The 17,502-nt window shown below is 35.4% G+C and overlaps 1 protein-coding gene across 1 annotated transcript in view; it reads right to left on the bottom strand.

Moving 5' to 3' along the window:
- Positions 1 to 996: 996 nt before the first annotated feature.
- Positions 997 to 17,502, bottom strand: part of LOC123534163 (THO complex subunit 5 homolog) — a 29,459-nt gene continuing 12,953 nt past the window's right edge. Inside the window, exons 8-18 of the mRNA XM_045316264.2 lie at positions 15,799 to 15,931; positions 15,266 to 15,343; positions 13,694 to 13,749; positions 9,964 to 10,063; positions 9,254 to 9,365; positions 7,672 to 7,773; positions 7,005 to 7,210; positions 6,061 to 6,252; positions 5,015 to 5,130; positions 4,052 to 4,242; positions 997 to 1,314 (exon numbers count right to left, since the gene is read on the bottom strand). Coding sequence (XP_045172199.2) covers positions 1,251 to 1,314; positions 4,052 to 4,242; positions 5,015 to 5,130; positions 6,061 to 6,252; positions 7,005 to 7,210; positions 7,672 to 7,773; positions 9,254 to 9,365; positions 9,964 to 10,063; positions 13,694 to 13,749; positions 15,266 to 15,343; positions 15,799 to 15,931 — 1,350 coding nt within the window. The 3' untranslated portion in view covers positions 997 to 1,250. The remainder of the gene's footprint in view (positions 1,315 to 4,051; positions 4,243 to 5,014; positions 5,131 to 6,060; positions 6,253 to 7,004; positions 7,211 to 7,671; positions 7,774 to 9,253; positions 9,366 to 9,963; positions 10,064 to 13,693; positions 13,750 to 15,265; positions 15,344 to 15,798; positions 15,932 to 17,502) is intronic.

Genomic DNA, 17,502 nt, shown 5'->3' with positions numbered 1-17,502 from the left:
TTTCATCAAAGGTTTGACCATTAACAAAGATAGCATCTAAGCAAACCCAGTTTAAAGCAGCAAGTATTGTTTCAATACGTATCTCAAAAGTAGCCTGGGAATTATAGTGACAAAATGGTAAGACACTGAACTGAAATAAATTCCATATGGTAACAAAAGCAGTCTAATCTTCATCATTTTCATGAAGTTCAAGAATATCTGAAGAAGCTATGGACTTCATGTATGTCTTTAACCAACGCAGATGCCAAAACCGATGCGAGTACAACAGCTCTCCTTATACTTCAAATAGTCAAGCTAATAATCCGACGAGGGCATCTTGACCATAATTGCATCTCGTAAACAATGAAGCTTCCCATGGACATTTTGTAGAATTCCAGCCGCTGGTAGCTGAGAAACAGCACAGATAAGAATTGTGGGAGGTGTGCATGGACAGATAAAACAGCAATTAAGGGAGCATAAAAATGTTATTGTAAAGACATTAGTCAAGTTTTAATACCTGGGACAAGCTTTGAGAGTAAAACGGAAAACATATTAAAGCATACAATGGCATACTAAAGCATAATTATGCCATAAATGAAAACAAAATCTGTCACTGACTTCATTTTTTAATTGTTTATGGTACTCATTAACATTGTTCTGTTACATGTTCAAAACATTTTGATACCACAGGTTATCATATGAGCCGCGCCATGAGAAAATCAACATAGTGGCTTTGCGACCAGCATGGATCCAGACCAGCCTGTGCATCTGCGCAGTCTGGTCAGGATCCATGCTGTTCGCTTTTAAAGCCTACTGCAATTAGAGAAACCGTTAGCGAACAGCATGGATCCTGACCAGACTGCGCGGATGCGCAGGCTGGTCTGGATCCATGCTGGTCGCAAAGCTACTATGTTGGTTTTCCCATGGCACGGCTCATATATCCTTTTGTTTCACAACTTCCTGTTTTTATTGTTGGAAAAGGTATTTTCATTAAGAGCATTTACTAAAATTATGAAGGTTATGGTAAATAACTGAACCCGGTAGATTAAATTTAGTTAAACTTGACTCAGTGTTTGACGTGTTGTTCCTCACATTTATTATTTCCCCGTTCTTGTAAAATTATAAACAATAAATTACTATACTTCACATATGAAAATATGGTAACTTAAAAAGTTTACTGATGTGTTTAGGCTATGATGTTTTGCCACGTATTACTGAAAGTACATGACATCTATGTATCAGTTCAATATAAAGTCTATCCTAGAGGTTTCTCATCTATGAGAAAATATTCCAGTGTCTGGATTAAACTTGTAAGGCTTTGATCTCTGACGTCCTCTGAAATATAATAGTATAAATTATAATACAACTTTATATCTAACACAAATAATACATATTTTACATGCAATTTTTTAGTTATGCCACAGCACAAAACACACACACACACACACACAAAAAAAAAACTGAGGCGGCAAACAAAAAATAACTTTAAATATTTGTTGTCGTTTTTTTATGGAAAACTTGAGCAAGCGGAGAAATATATTTTTCTTGTTTTGGCTCTTGATTAACAAAAAGAAAAAAACTAAAACATAATATAAAACCCTTTATATTAACAATAGCCCTCCTGGGATTGAGAATACAAGAAAAATAACAAGAGCTGTCCGTAAGACAGCCAAGCTCGACTATTCGAAATACTGTCCCAGAAGCAGGAAAATATTACCCAAAAAGGTTAAATATCAAAAGAGTTTTAAGTTCAAAAGGGGGAATAATTTGACCAAAATGCATATCAGTTATGGGACTTGCTGCTGTCAACTAGTTTTATAACCCCGAAGGCACATGTGAAGTTTCAATTCAGTATCTGTATTAGTTTTGGAGATAGAAACTTGCATGTAAAACTTTAACCAGAATTTTCAAAGTCCAAAAGGGGGCATAATTTGCCCAAAATACATGCCAGAGTTATGGGACTTGATCCAGTGAGGTTAGTAATTGATCTAGAAAAAGAAAAAATAAGTTTCAAATCTATATGCCTTTTAGTAATAGCTGTATGTACTTGCACGCAAAACTTTAACCAGAATTTGCTAAGTCCAAAAGGGGACATAACTTGGCCAAAATGAAAGTCAGAGTTATGGGACTTGCTGCTATCAACTAGTTTTATAACCCCGAAGACACGTGAAGTTTCAAATCAATATCTGCATTAGTTTTGGAGATAATAACTTGCATGTAAAACTTTAACCAAAATTTTCTAAGTCTAAAAGGGGGCATAATTTGCTCAAAAAACATGTCAGAGTTATGGGACTTGACCCAGTGAGGTTGGTAATTGATCTAGAAAAAGAAAAAATAAGTTTCAAATCTATATGCCTTTTAGAAATAGCTGTATGTACTTGCACGCAGAACTTTAACTAGAATTTTTTAAGTCCAAAAGGGGGCATAATTTGGCCAAAATGAAGGTCAGAGTTATGGGACTTGCTGCTATCAACTAGATTTATAACCCCGAAGACACATGTGAAGTTTCAAATCAATATCTGCATTAGTTTTGGAGATAGTAACTTGCATGTAAAACTTTAACCAAAATTTTCTAAGTCTAAAAGGGGCATAATTTGCTCAAAATACATGTCAGAGTTATGGGTCTTGACCCAGTGAGGTTGGTAATTGATCTAGAAAAAGAAAAAATAAGTTTCAAATCTATATGCCATTTAGAAATAGCTGTATGTACTTGCACGCAAAACTTTAACCAGAATTTTCTAAGTCCAAAAGGGGGCATAATTTGGCCAAAATGAAAGTCAGAGTTATGGGACTTGCTGCTATCAACTAGTTTTATAACCCCGAAGACACATGTGAAGTTTCAAATCAATATCTGCATTAGTTTTGGAGATAGAAACTTGCATGTAAAACTTTAACCAAAATTTTCTAAGTCCAAAAGGGGGCATAATTTGCTCAAAATACATGTCAGAGTTATGGGACTTGACCCAGAGAGGTTGGTAATTGACCTAGAAAAAGAAAAAATAAGTTTCAAAGCTGTATGCCTTTAGTTGATGGCTGTATGTACTTGCATGCAAAAACTTAACCAAGGTGTGACGCCGACGCCGACGCCGACGCCGACGCCAGGGTGAGTAGAATAGCTAGACTATTCTTCGAATAGTCGAGCTAAAAATAAGGTAAGAACACAGTACCGGTATATGTATAATCGAATATTGTATGTGGTTGAAAATGTTATTATAAAATATGTAATATTTAAACATTAAACATGCATACCCTTAAATGGCAATGATGGCAGAGGTATTATAATGGCAATGATGGCAGAGGTATTATAATGGCAATGATGGCAGAGGTATTATAATGGCAATGATGGCAGAGGTATTATAATGGCAATGATTTATAATGGCAATGATGGCAGAGGTATTATAATGGCAATGATGGCAGAGGTATTATAATGACACCCGAGTATTGAATATTTACTTCCAAACTTTAAATGAAACATTAAATCAGCATGAAAAAAGCAGCCTGCATTTTTTCTAACTATGTTCTTTTTAAAAATTATATTTTCTAAAAGTTACAGCCTGAAATGGAGATTAACATGCATTATTCTATGCAGGGATTTCAAAACTTTAAGATCCAAACTGGTAAGAAGACAACCTGCGTATAATGAATTCCTTACTCCACCCACTTTCATATACTAATGGTTGACTTGATGCATACCAAATTTGTTATAAAACCATTGTGTCAAGACCGCTTGTGGTATCTACAGATTTTCATATTTTGTTACGTCACACTTACACAATTTAGGGTTATATGGTGACTTTCTGGCTTTTAGTGGTGCAGAAAGAACCAAGTGCCCCTTTGGACATATATTTCAGGTACAAACATAAGTGTAGAACCAATGGTCTTCCAAAAGCCAGCTGGATGGCTTCCTTACAACCCAAGCTAGGTTTCAAATCCACAGAGAAAAGGGGCAAGTGGCATTAACCCCTCCGCCACCGAGTATAGAATGCAGTTGAAGAGTAAATGACTGACATAAGAAATGGTAGTACAGGAAAGGAAAAGTTACTAATTTGAAGACACAAAAGTTAACAATCACCTAGATACTCTGGTGAAAACTTTTTCTTTAGCAATTTCAAGTGGTCCCTCATTGCTTGAGTTCTGTGCTTCAGTCTCCAAGTAAACATCAAAACACATGACCAGTCGCTGAAGCTGATTGGTTAATAGTTGGTCATGTGACTTCTTACTCATCAATTCTTCATAATGAATATTTACTTCTTCTTCCAACTCCTGAAAATAAACAACTTCACCATACAGACATATTAATGATTATAGGAGTGAGTTCATGTTTTATCCTGTATCAATTCATTTTTTCTCAACAACAAAGAAAAATTAAGTTCTTTAATCAATCTTTTGTACACTTCAAGGGATAAGAATACTCAGCAATTGCACTCCATTAAACAAATTTTTTAAAATGTTAGATTTAAACTTCTATAAGGAACTATAAACAATATGAAACATTCAATTGATAAACAAGTCAAGTAACATTAAATTAAACATAAACATTTTGTCACAGCTACCGTATTTGAAGAATTAAAATGGTGGTCTAATTCCTAAAGCAATATATACCAATAAATATGTGTTTGTCATACAGAACCACATTGGACTCAGAGGTATTAAAAAGATTCTATTGCTCTTCAAGCTATCACTATACCTGTGTGTCCAGAAGTTAACACTGTTCCTGTGTTGGTCCTGGAGGTATTAAAGAAAGATTATGTCTGTCTACTAGTAAAAGGTAACACAGTAACTGTGCTGGAACTGGAGATATTAACTTTTACCTTGCTAAATTTCTAAAATGGACAGGTCTGTCATTCAATTTGGACAGTAGCATTTATTATTCGAAGGGATGAAAATTTACTGACAGAAAGCGAACAGTGCAGACCAGGCTCAGCCTGCACAGATGTGCAAGCTGATCTTGGTCTGCACTGGTCGCAAAGGCAGAATCACATGCCGTCAGCAGTTTAAAAGAAACATTTTATCAGTCTAAAAGCTAACACAGTACCTGTATATGACTGTCATTCTGTGAGTTCCTGTTACTTCCCCATAAGATATTAATACAGAACAGAGGAGCTACAGTAGGGTAGTCTGGTGCTACAACTATACTTGCAGTCAGCTTTGCTGCAAATATAAAACTTAGTACCAATACATCTGTTTTAAAATGTTACATATATTTAATTCATATAAGTACATTTTTGTATAAATGCAATGAAATAATTAATATTCACTAAGAAATATATGAATTTTGTAGTTGTTTCAATCCATGAAATACACTCCAAACAAAGTTACCATTCTCTTCATAAGTGGACACCCACAATCTAACCTTTAGTCTGCTAATTTGCTAAAATGGACTGGTCCATCATTCAATTTGAGCAATACCATTTATTATTCAAAAGGGTGTTCACAGAAAATTTACTGACTGAATGGCAAACATGATTATTTAACAAGAAGTCAATTTTGTCACAACAGACTTATAGAGGATCGTATGAAATGTTTTTTGTTTTTTTTCATGAATACTGAATATAACTCACCTAGAAGTGAGACTAGTTTTATATTTTCACAAGCCGGAGTTAAAATGTAAAAACTGTTTCACTTTGATGCTAAGTGAAGAAAAACACGCAAAGGAAAGGACTAAATATACCAAATGTTGATCATTTACAGAGTGAATACCGGTAATATGGATTACATTTCACTTACAAAACACAGCTTTTTTCATCAATTTGAATGATTTTATTCTAAATGTAAAACATTTCCTAAAAGTCAAAAAGCTAAAGTAGACTGGATATTGTTATTGCAAAATCTGAACAAAATCTGATGAGAGAAAGTAAACAAGGCAAATGTTAATTTGTTTGTCACAGGCGGGCATTTGGGTAGAACCACTGACCTTTCATAAGCCAGCTGGATGGTTTCCTCACACTACCAATTCAATGCCCGAGTGAGGCTCGAACCGACATCGGTGAGGGGCAGGTAATTCGACATCATCATCTTTAACCACTCGGCCAAGGAGGCCCCAAAGGCATAATTATGTTATAGAAGCACGTTAAAACCAACCTGTTCCTCTTTCTATGACTGCTGTGAAGTACAGATCTAATTCTCTAGCTAGACCCTGGCTTACTACAGTCTGCGTGTAAGGAGTCTCAATGAATTCTTCATACGTTGATCTCTGCCAGGATTTTAGATGGCCAGAAAGTTTAACAGGAAACATGCCCATACATTCACTGGATACAGGAATACTGTTGCGTTCTGGGTAAACATACAAAAGTAAGGTTTTACAGCTTCATCATTATCCTACGCTATCAGTCCTTTTTTTCTGAGGGCACTAAAATATAATGCTCTGCAGTTATTCTAAAGATGGGTTTGTATTCAATTCTACTGCTAAGTATGATATTATAATTGTTGTAACTTATAAAAGACAAAAGGACAAAAACTAAGTTTCATGTTTCATTCACTTGGTATGAAAGCTTATTACATGTATATACAGATCCGAAATTTTGTATTTTTTCTTGACAAACTGCAAGTTACCTTGAAAAGATGACAATTCCCGACTTTTAACAGCAAATTAACAAGTCTGTTTTATGAACTTATTAATTACTGAACTGTTTCAAAGGGCAAATTAAAAGAAGTCTTTCAAAAGTGGTTGCCTTTCTATATGTCTGAAGGTTTAAGAATAGATGGGCCATTTCAAAACACTGTTCATGTTCTGTTGGGTTTTAACGACACATCAACACAAAATTAAGGTTATACAGTCATTTTCCAGCTTTAATGACGAAGGAAAATCTAAGGTGCCCAACCAGACATTCTTTAAGACACAGACAAGCTTTGGTAGAACCACTAACCTTCTGCAAGCCGGCTTTACAGATTTGTCAGATCAAAAAGATACCATACCAAAGCAGGATTTTAAAACCCACTGCAGTGCCACCCACAGGATTCCGAGTCATATAACCACAACAGTCCCCTGTGTATGTTTGAGTAAATTACAAAAGGATTTGACTTACCAAGTGCATTCAGCTGTTTCAGGAGGGCCAGCCTGGACTGTATTCTCTTCCTTAACTTTCTGATAGTACCCTGCATTGTTTGGGAACTAACGGAACTCTTGGGCGCCTGTGGAGGCTCACCATTGAGAAACTGCAGACCCCCCATTCTCTGAGCCCATAGATAAGGCCTCCCAACCTGGGACACATAGTTGCTGAGATCCTTGAGCCTGTAAAACATAATGCATGTTACATTGTATAATGGTTTTCTGTTAGTTTTTTTTAAAAGATCTGTATACAAGCAGCTTTTCCTGTTTAATTTTTATGATTAGTGAACAAGGGATTTATACTTTACTGAAATTGATCATATGAACTAATGGGACAAAAATAAGACATCATTTTCAACAAAACACCTTTGATTGCAATTGTTAGGTGAGACAGTACCATGGTTGTCAAGATACAGAGAAACTTACCAAAACCTCAAAAGTTCATACTGATTGCTATGTTAGGTAAGGCAGTACCATGATCATCTGGATGCAGAGTGATCTACTAAAACCTCAACAGTTCATACCGGTTGCTATGTTAGGTGAGGCAGTACCATGATCATCTGGATGCAGAGTGATCTACTAAAACCTCAACAGTTCATACTGGTAATGCAGTAACTTGGCTGTCAAGATGCAAAGAAACTTACCCAAACCTTGATAGTTCATACTGATTACTATTGTTCGGTGAGGCAGTACCATGGTCATTCGGATACAGGTCATCCAGAATCAAATCTGGAGACAGGATGTCACTGAAATTGAGACACAATTATATCCCTTGATATGAGCTATAATATCACTTCATTTGAAAAAATTTATAACAGCAAATTAAGACAGAATGAAATAAAACTAATCTATATATCATTACAATGCAGCAAGACAAAGAACACAAAAAAAACTTTTAAAAAATAAATTACATTTGTAGACTGTGCCAGACCTGGATATGTTGCAAAAATTTTCGACCTTGTTTGTTTTGCAGACAGTTTTGAAAGGGAGATAACTTTTGAGGTACTTCCTGTTTATAAAATTACAAAGGGAGAAAACCATGCCTAAACTAATAATTAATGGTAGCAATGGTTTCCTCCCTTGAAGCACTCAGCTCTACTGAAATAAACTGGCATTATAGCATAAAGCAATAAGCCTTGTTATTTTCACTACATCATTTTAAAGTTCTGACATAGAAACTCACTTCAAAGTATACTACACTGTAACAAACCAAAGGTTATGAATTTCCTTTGCTGTTAAAACGTTTAAACTGACTTCATGACTATGATAATATATCAATCTGAATGGTTCAAACTTTAAGGTGGAAACAAAAATAGCAATATTGGAAATCTGATAATACAGAAAGATGAATGTGAATGAGTTGTCATCAGATCTAACACTTAGGAAGATCAAGTCAGATTGGGATAATCTTAAAACAACACCCTTTATGTAAAAATCTAATTTCGACATTGCTCTTAAATTGTACTTTAAAGTGACTAGTTCACTTAAAAATTATTGCATATAGACAAAATATGAAGTGAAAACACGGACCTTAGCAACTAGGGAGCATCTTTGAACAGTTCTATTTACATAGGTATGCTATAAGAATGTGGCATAATAATGTCTATATGCACACACATTTTTACGCAATATAAATCCGTACATGTCAGTCAATAGCTATTGCTGTCTTTTCCTGTATTACCAAAACTGTATCTGTATCAGTACACAAGTTGTCCTATATCAAGGTACTGTGAAATCATTTAATTTTATGGGCACAAAATTAAATGGTTTGGGCTCCAAAAATATTTTGTGGGAAATGAATTATGGACATCAGATGAATGGAAATTTGCTTGTTCATTGAGATATAATGTCGTGAATTTATTCGGCTATGATATCCTTGAAAGTTAGTCCCCATAGATATTTATTTTTATTTTGTTTGGTTTAACGTCGCACTGACACAATTGTAGGTCATATGGTGACTTTCCAGCTTTGATGGTAGAGGAAGACCCCAGGTGCCCCTCCATGCATTATTTCATCATGAGCGGGCACCTGGGTAGAACCACCGACCTTCCGTAAGGCAGCTGGATGGCTTGCTCACATGAAGAATTCAAAGCCCCGAGTGAGGCTCAAACCAACATCAATGAGGGGCAAGAAATTTGAAGTCAGTGACATTAACCACTTGGCCACAAAGGCTCCCCAATATAATTGTTTTCACAGTATATCATCATAACAGAACAGTTATCTAACCTTCCTGACACACATGTTGAGCTGACATCTGAGCTTGTTGTGACCTGGACTGCTACTGTGATAATCTTCAAATATGTTAGATAGTAGAATGTTAGATGTAACTCGCTGCCATCTGTAATAAACACAACCGTTGACAAAGTGTATGTATGAATAAAGCTGAAAACTCAGAAGCAGCAAAACGAAAACATGTTTATCTACTGGGTAACCCAAAACAAGTTTTTGATTTCAATTACTGGGTTTCAAACACAAGAAAAAGAGGCAGAGGACGAATAAATAGTTTCATACGAAACCAGTTTACACTTGCCCACTGATCAGTGTAAAGATCTTTTCTACTTAGAACACATTTAACATATTTGCAGTCTTGTATGATATGATCTAGATTGTACTGAAGGCTCTTAACAGTTCACTACTTTACTACTAGGGTACCCTCAATATACCACCAATTTAAAAAAAGTAACATCAATGGCTGCCTTCTTCACTTATCATCAGTTAGTAACTTATTGTGCCAAAGTAAGGTACTGTAAAGATTATAAGAATCTTTCACTTGTTGTACATGCTGATGGAAATATCCGGCTCCAGGGTAAGTGCTGAGTTGGTAAAAAAGCTTTGCTGAGTTACCGCAAAAACAGCTTATTGAGAGATGCATATTTCCATCCAAAAACTGAAAAAAAATTTCACAGGCATGACCTGAAAGAAATGTAACTACCTACCATTGCAGACGATCTGTATGACGACTGAGAGTGGGTGTTTGGTGAGAACTTTAGACTTGCTCTCTGACTTCTTCACTTCTACCGTTTTCCTACGCCGTTTCTGAATAAATAAAAATCCCGCAAAACTTAATTTCTCTCAAAAATCCATAAAATGTGAGTATTCTGAAAGTGACTAGTGGTACAAACTTACTGACATAAAATTTCTGCAAGATTTTCTTATAAATAACAAAAAATATTGTGCAGGAGGTAGTAAGCAGTTTTGAAATAATGCAGAAAATTTACATTCTTCTTGCATTTTTACTTTTATCATTTTTCGGTTTCATATACACATTCTAAGCCAAAGTTGGTAGAAACAAACATGTTAAAAAATTTCACCAAAACTGTGGGTGAGTAGCTTTAAGTAAGATCTAATACAGTGTAGTGTAAACTAGAGATGCTTCTCAAGCAATACTGTAAACTCATTAATTTTCTTCGGGAATTAATGTTTTTGTGGATTTCATTGTTTCATCGATCCATGAAATTAAATCCCGATGAAACTGCAAATTTTGCAGTCATCTTATTTAAGAAATAATTTATAGCAAAACAGTGCTTTATCACTATTTATACACGATGGGCGGTTACACGTTGGGCGTAATAATTTCACGAGGGCGCAGCCCGAGTGAAATTATTTTGGACGACGTATAACCGCCCGAGTGTATAAATAGTGATAAAGCACTGTTTTGCTATAAATTATTTCGATTCTAATATGTTTTTTATTGTAAAATGTATATCAAATATAATGGAACTGTTTCTCCGCGCAAGCATGGCGCCAATAGTAGGTATTTGTTAAAACACACCAGGACCAGAAACGGTAATATTAGCGAAAATTATTGCGAATTATTCAGCAAAGCGAGTAACTAATTCAGTATGTGTATAAATTAATCAAAACATTTGTGCAATGTGACATTTCGTTAACAAGAGGACCATGATGGTCCTGAATCGCTCACCTCTTCCCACATGATCCAGTTTTGAGTATGACGTCGTTTTTTCTATTATTTGACATAGTGACCTAGTTTTTGAGCTCATGTGACCCAGTTTTGAATCTGACCTAGATATTATCAAGATAAAAATTCTGACCAATTTTCATGAAGATCCATTGAAAAATATAGTCTCTAGAGAGGTCACAAGGTTTTTCTATTATTTGACCTATTGACCTAGTTTTTTAAGGCACGTGACCCAGTTTCAAATTTGACCTAGATATCATCAAGGTGAACATTCTGACCAATTTTCATGAAGACCCATTCAAGGGTATGGCCTCTAGAGAGGTCACAAGGTTTTTCTATTTCAAGACCTACTGACCTAGTTTTTGATCGCAGTTGACCCAGTTTCAAATTTGACCTAGATATCATCAAGATAAACATTCAGTCCAACTTTCATACAGATCCCATGAAAAATATGGCCTCTAGAGAGGTCACAACGTTTTTTCATTATTTGACCTACTGACCTACTTTTTGATGGCACGTGACCCACTTTCGAACTTGACCTAGATATCATCAAGATGAACATTCTGACCAATTTTTATGGAGATCCATTCACAAGTATGGCCTCTAGAGAGGTCACAAGGTTTTTCTATTTTTAGACCTACTGACCTAGTTTTTGACCGCACATGACCCTGTTTCAAACTTGACCTAGATATCATCAAGATGAACATTCAGACCAACTTTCATGAAGATCCATTGAAAAATATGGCCTTTAGAGAGGTCACAAGGTTTTTCTATTATTTGACCTACTGACCTAGTTTTTGAAGGCACGTGACCCACTTTCAAACTTGACCTAGATATCATCAAGATGAACATTCAGACCAACTTTCATACAGATCCCATGGAAAATATGGCCTCTAGAGAGGTCACAAGGTTTTTCTATTATTTGACCTACTGACCTAGTTTTTGATGGCACGTGACCCACTTTCGAATTTGACTTAGATATCATCAAGGTGAACATTCTGACCAATTTTCATGAAGATTTCATGAAATATATGGCCTCTAGAGAGGTCACAAGGTTTTTCTATTTTTAGACCTACTGACCTAGTTTTTGACCGCACGTGACCCAGTTTCGAACTTGACCTAGATATCATCAAGATAAACATTCAGACCAACTTTCATACAGATCCCATGAAAAATATGGCCTCTAGAGAGGTCACAAGGTTTTTCTATTATTTGACCTACTGACCTAGTTTTTGACGGCACGTGACCCAGTTTCGAACTTGACCTAGATATCATCAAGGTGAACGTTCTGACCAACTTTCATGAAGATCTTGTGAAATATATGGCCTCTAGAGAGGTCACAAGGTTTTTCTATTTTTAGACCTACTGACCTAGTTTTTGAAGGCACGTGACCCAGTTTCGAACTTGACCTAGATATCATCAAGGTGAACATTCTGACCAATTTTCATGAAGATCCATTGAAAATTATGGCCTCTAGAGAGGTCACAAGGTTTTTCTATTTTTAGACCTACTGACCTAGTTTTTGAAGGCACGTGACCCAGTTTCGAACTTGACCTAGAATTTACCAAGATGAACATTCTGACCCATTTTCATAAAGATTCCATGAAAAATGTGACCTCTAGAGATGTCACAAGGAAAAGTTTACGCACGGACGGACGCACGTACGCACGGACGACGGACACTGCACGATCACAAAAGCTCACCTTGTCACTTCGTGACAGGTGAGCTAAAAACATGTTATTAAGTAAAATATTTCATAAAATTTGAAAGCGCTATTTCTTGATGCGTACATGGCGCTAAATATCATGTTGACGTGACGTCAACATAACATCGTTGTGATGATTAAAGCATTGTTAGCCATATTAGAATAACTGTTAAAAATGTTCCAGTTTTTTTAGTGGTAGAACATATCGTGCTTAGATATGCAATGTACATGTAGTGTGCACTTCTTAAACCTGATGTATAGTACAATTACAATTTTAAGTTTACATAAACTGTATGTAGTCACTGTTTATATTTTCATATATGAAATTTGGGTCTACTACACTGCCTTGAAGAAAAGGAACTGGCAGGTCTGAAAAGTTCAGGCTAGGAGACTGTAAATGCCCTTTCTTTTACTTTGTAGAAACTGAGAGTTACGGTTTATAAAACTGTGTAATGTATATTTTACAAGACTGTGTAATGTATATTTTATTAGACTGTAAATCATAGTCATCTAATAGAAATACTTTTTGAGAAGGCATTGTTATGTGAAATTAATTCTATAAATATTATATGTAAGGATCACCAATGGCAAGTCTATTTCCTTATGAACCTTTAGTGCGAGTTTGTGATGTGACCTTTTTTTTTTTATATACTCCAAAGACATATTTTAATTATTTTTTTAATGATAAATTCCAAACTAATTGGCTATTCTTTATATAGTCAAGCTATAAAGGGATGTAAAGTCTGGAGCAAATCCATCAAGTAATGACATGAAATAAAGGGAAAGTGCATCAAAACTTGAACCAAGCTGTGGGAGCAGGCATAGAAGGCAATGCAAGGGTGAGTAGGATAGCTCTCCATATATGTCGTATAGTTGGGCTAAAAACTGATTAAGCTATTAAAGACGATTTCTTAAAAAGTAACTTTAGTCTGTCTCTATCTGATCATGTGACTGTGGGAATTTGACTACCATGTGACAATCATGTGACTATCTGTGATCATGTGACAGTCATGTGTCATGTGACTGTAGATGTTATACATACACTGTTTTTCTTGTCCTGTTCCTCTTGTTCCTCCTGATCACTCTCGCTCTCTTCATCTGGAAAAGTCAATCAAGTGAATCATTAAGAAATTAAAGTAAATTTTATTTCAGCCTGTGCCAGTCAGATGCATGAAACTGGACCTACATGCCAATCTATGTTCAAGTTAAATAAATATCAGAAGGTCAACACAGTACCTGCCCTTTGAAATGATTATGACTATTCCATTTTACAATTTCTGACTGTATTTTATCCAAACCTTTAAGACTGATTAGTATAAATCATAATACATTTCATACTGTTTATTACAGACAGGTATTTTTTTAGCAAGTACCACTCCAGTTGGTATCCAACTAAGGTGGGACATGTGTTTTACTATAGTTCATTTTAGAATTATTATATACAAATATAAAACAGTCAGAAATAAACAGATATCTCTGTCAAACACCTGCTTTTTGTTGAAGATAAACAAACATTCTCACTCACTCATTTTCACACTCAAAAAGTTTACTGCGAATTAATTTACCGTATAGCAGGTTATTTCTGCGGTCAAAATATTCTGTGTTTTGGCCCCAAAAATTGTGAAACAAATTTCTGCGTGTTTAAAATTTCTGCGTTTTCACATAATAGGAAGAGAAATTTCTGCATTTTCGATGCCAAGGAGGAGGTATTTCCTCACATGATCGGGCATTGTGAGGATGATAGCGTATGAAAACAACAAACTAGATTACCGGTAACTGCTGTAAAATAACTTTGCATTTAATGAATACATTATAGGATATAATAACATGTGAATTGAAAAAAATATAAGTCCAACAACAATTGCACAAACAACAACACTGCAAACTACGATATATCGGCATAACAGTTACATTTATATAAAGGTTACTAACATATAGTTCGGAAGATCTTCACAAGGGATTAATAAGAACAACACAAGAGAAATTCACTCAGTTGATTTCATTCACAAAAAAACGTTTTCTGGGGGATTAACAGTTAGGACTTTGATTGACCATCACACCTAATTATACCATTTTCGGTAATTGTTAGATGGCGATGGTAATTTCCAATAATTAGACCATGCCATTGTGAACTTAGGATTACCTAGGGAAACACAGCGTGAAACAACGTTGGTGAAAAAATGCAGTTTTTGCGTTTTAAATTTTTGCTGGATGAATATTCTGCTGGAAATATTTTTTCGATTCTACCAAGAGACCGCAGAAATGCAGAAATATTCCCCCTGTAGAAATAACCCGCTATACGGTAATTCATGGGCATGAAATTTGATGGTTTTGGTCTAAATGGCAATTTCACAGGAATGTGAATTTAGTGGATTTCAACTTATGAAGATTAAATTAATAGAAATTTTTGTTTGTTTGTTGGGAATTTTGTTGACTGATGCAACCACCGATTTCATGAAAATAAGTTCCCAATGAAAGCTAATGATTTCACAGAATATCAAGATACTCCAGAGTAGCTGTCTGGCAAGTAGGAAAAAGATAAGCTTCTACATCTCCACCCAACTGCCTCACACATTCACACACACTCAGATGGGGAGGCAGAATTTGTTCTTACCAAGTATAGATGGTGCTGACATATCCAGCGACTTTGCAGCATCAAGATTTCCATCCAGGGTTACTTTCATTTTGTTGTCTGAAATTAAGAAAACACATGTAGATAATTCTAACTCCAACTTAAATTCTGTATTACAGGGCTTCAAAAGTCAGTTTCACATATTTAGACAAATTTTTAACTTTTCTGTGTAATTTACAAAATGAATAAGAGATCCAAATTGGCCTAAGTTACTTGTCTTGTGACTTCAAAATAGTCTTTACCTTTTAACCTTGCAACGTAAACTGTATCTTTTATAAAAGATAACTTTAATCTTTAACATCATATAATTCAAACTGTATTAACCTTTACCCTGCTAAATTTCTAAAATGGCCTATTCCGTCATTCAATTTGAAGGGATGTTCACTGAAAATTTATTTACTGAATAGCGAACAGTGCAGACCAAGACCACAGATGTGCAGGCTGATCTTGCTCGCAAAGGCAGAATCACTAGCAGGCTAAATGTTAAGTGTAGAGTTACAATAAAACAGAAATACCGCAGGCATCTTTGTACGCACTGCTCTGCATGTACAGTACAAACAGTGGGTGGGGTAAGAACTGGGCCGTCATGTGCTCCTCTCTTACTGTATCAAATGGCATATCAAGGTACTCTTGTACTGGCTTGGTTGACTGTAAAGATATAAATAACTGTATGATTTCCTTACAATATATACACGTTAGTCCGCTGAAATTATTAGACCATTGATTTTGTGGGCATAAAATTTCATGCCTTTGACAAAAACAGCTCTTTCATGGATAGGAATTCATGGATTGCAACTTTTAACATCAAATGAGAAAGAGTTTTTAATGTTGTTGGGGTTTAATTTTGTGATTTGACTCGATAAAAAAGTTCATGAAAATTGGTCCCCCACAAATATTTATGATTTCACAGTATACCATTTAACCATTTTTTTCCAACACTTCTTTAATTTTTTTATTTCTAGGAAAATATGTGACAGAAACAGATTCAAAACATGGTTTTAAGACTTATTCAAATACGAAAGCATATAAAATGTACAGATTGAAGATCCTCTGGGAGCATAGAACTGACCACCTGTAAAGCACTCTGGATGGCTTCCTCATATGAGCCGCGCCATGGGAAAAAAACATAGTGGGTTTGCAACCAGCATGGATCCAGACCAACCTGCGCATCCGCGCAGTCTGGTCAGGATCCATGCTGTTCGCTTTTAAAGCCTACTGCAATTAGAGAAACTGTTAGCGAACAGCATGGATCCTGACCAGACTGCGCGGATGCGCAGGTTGGTCTGGATCCATACCTAAAAACGGGCAATAGCACAAGTTACAAAACAAACGTGTATTGTCGCTATTCTTGCATAAAAAAAACATTACACGACGACTAAATGCATTGTTTTCATATGTGATGACTTGACGATTCCGGTACATTTTTTATTTACTATTCTTGTTGTTCTTGGAAACGGTAATCATGTTTTAAATATCCATAACCGGGGCACACAAAACAACAACACTACTAAAAGCGTGATTTGAAGGTTTCTGAGCATCTTATTTTTATTTTTAGTTATTACAAACGTTACATTACACATAATTTTGCATATAACTTAAAAATTTGATAAACAGGAACACAATTGTTTTAAGAGTAACAACTTTACATTCGAATTATTTTGAGTACGAACAAACAGAGTACGGATGAGTACGAAGCTAGTGACTAGCTTTCGAGGTTTATTATATGAATCAGGTAAAAACAAACCGACTGATACTAACAAAAATCATTAATATAATACCTAAAAACGGGCAATAGCACAAGTTACATGCGATACTTATTTATTCACAGTTATTTACAATAACTGAACAGACGCTTTGTAAAGGGAGTAAACTCTAAGAGAAGCTAGAGCGTACATTGATGGGGGCAGTACGTTTGGGGTTGGAAACAAATACAGCTAAACATACTATGGATTGCATTGTATCTATAATGCTACAAGAAGAGGTTATTATGGAAGAAACAAGATGCAGATGCCAAATATCAGTCTGCGCAGAAATACATACATACATCCCTGGCAAAGCATTTCAAAACTAAAAATCATGTATTAACAGCACGTGAATTGCCTTGTTTGCACACGATTTTTCTCCCGTTTATACATGGGCGGATCCAGTGAAAAAAGTAGTTTTTATGCAAGAATATAACTTTAATGGCAACAAACATCCTTAGCAAGGAAACAACAAAT

This window comes from Mercenaria mercenaria, chromosome 12 (genome assembly GCF_021730395.1).
Source record: "Mercenaria mercenaria strain notata chromosome 12, MADL_Memer_1, whole genome shotgun sequence".
In the NCBI taxonomy this organism is placed as follows: Eukaryota; Metazoa; Mollusca; class Bivalvia; order Venerida; family Veneridae; genus Mercenaria; species Mercenaria mercenaria.
Note: the sequence above shows the minus strand (reverse complement) of the source record. Positions and strands in the feature narration are given on the sequence as shown.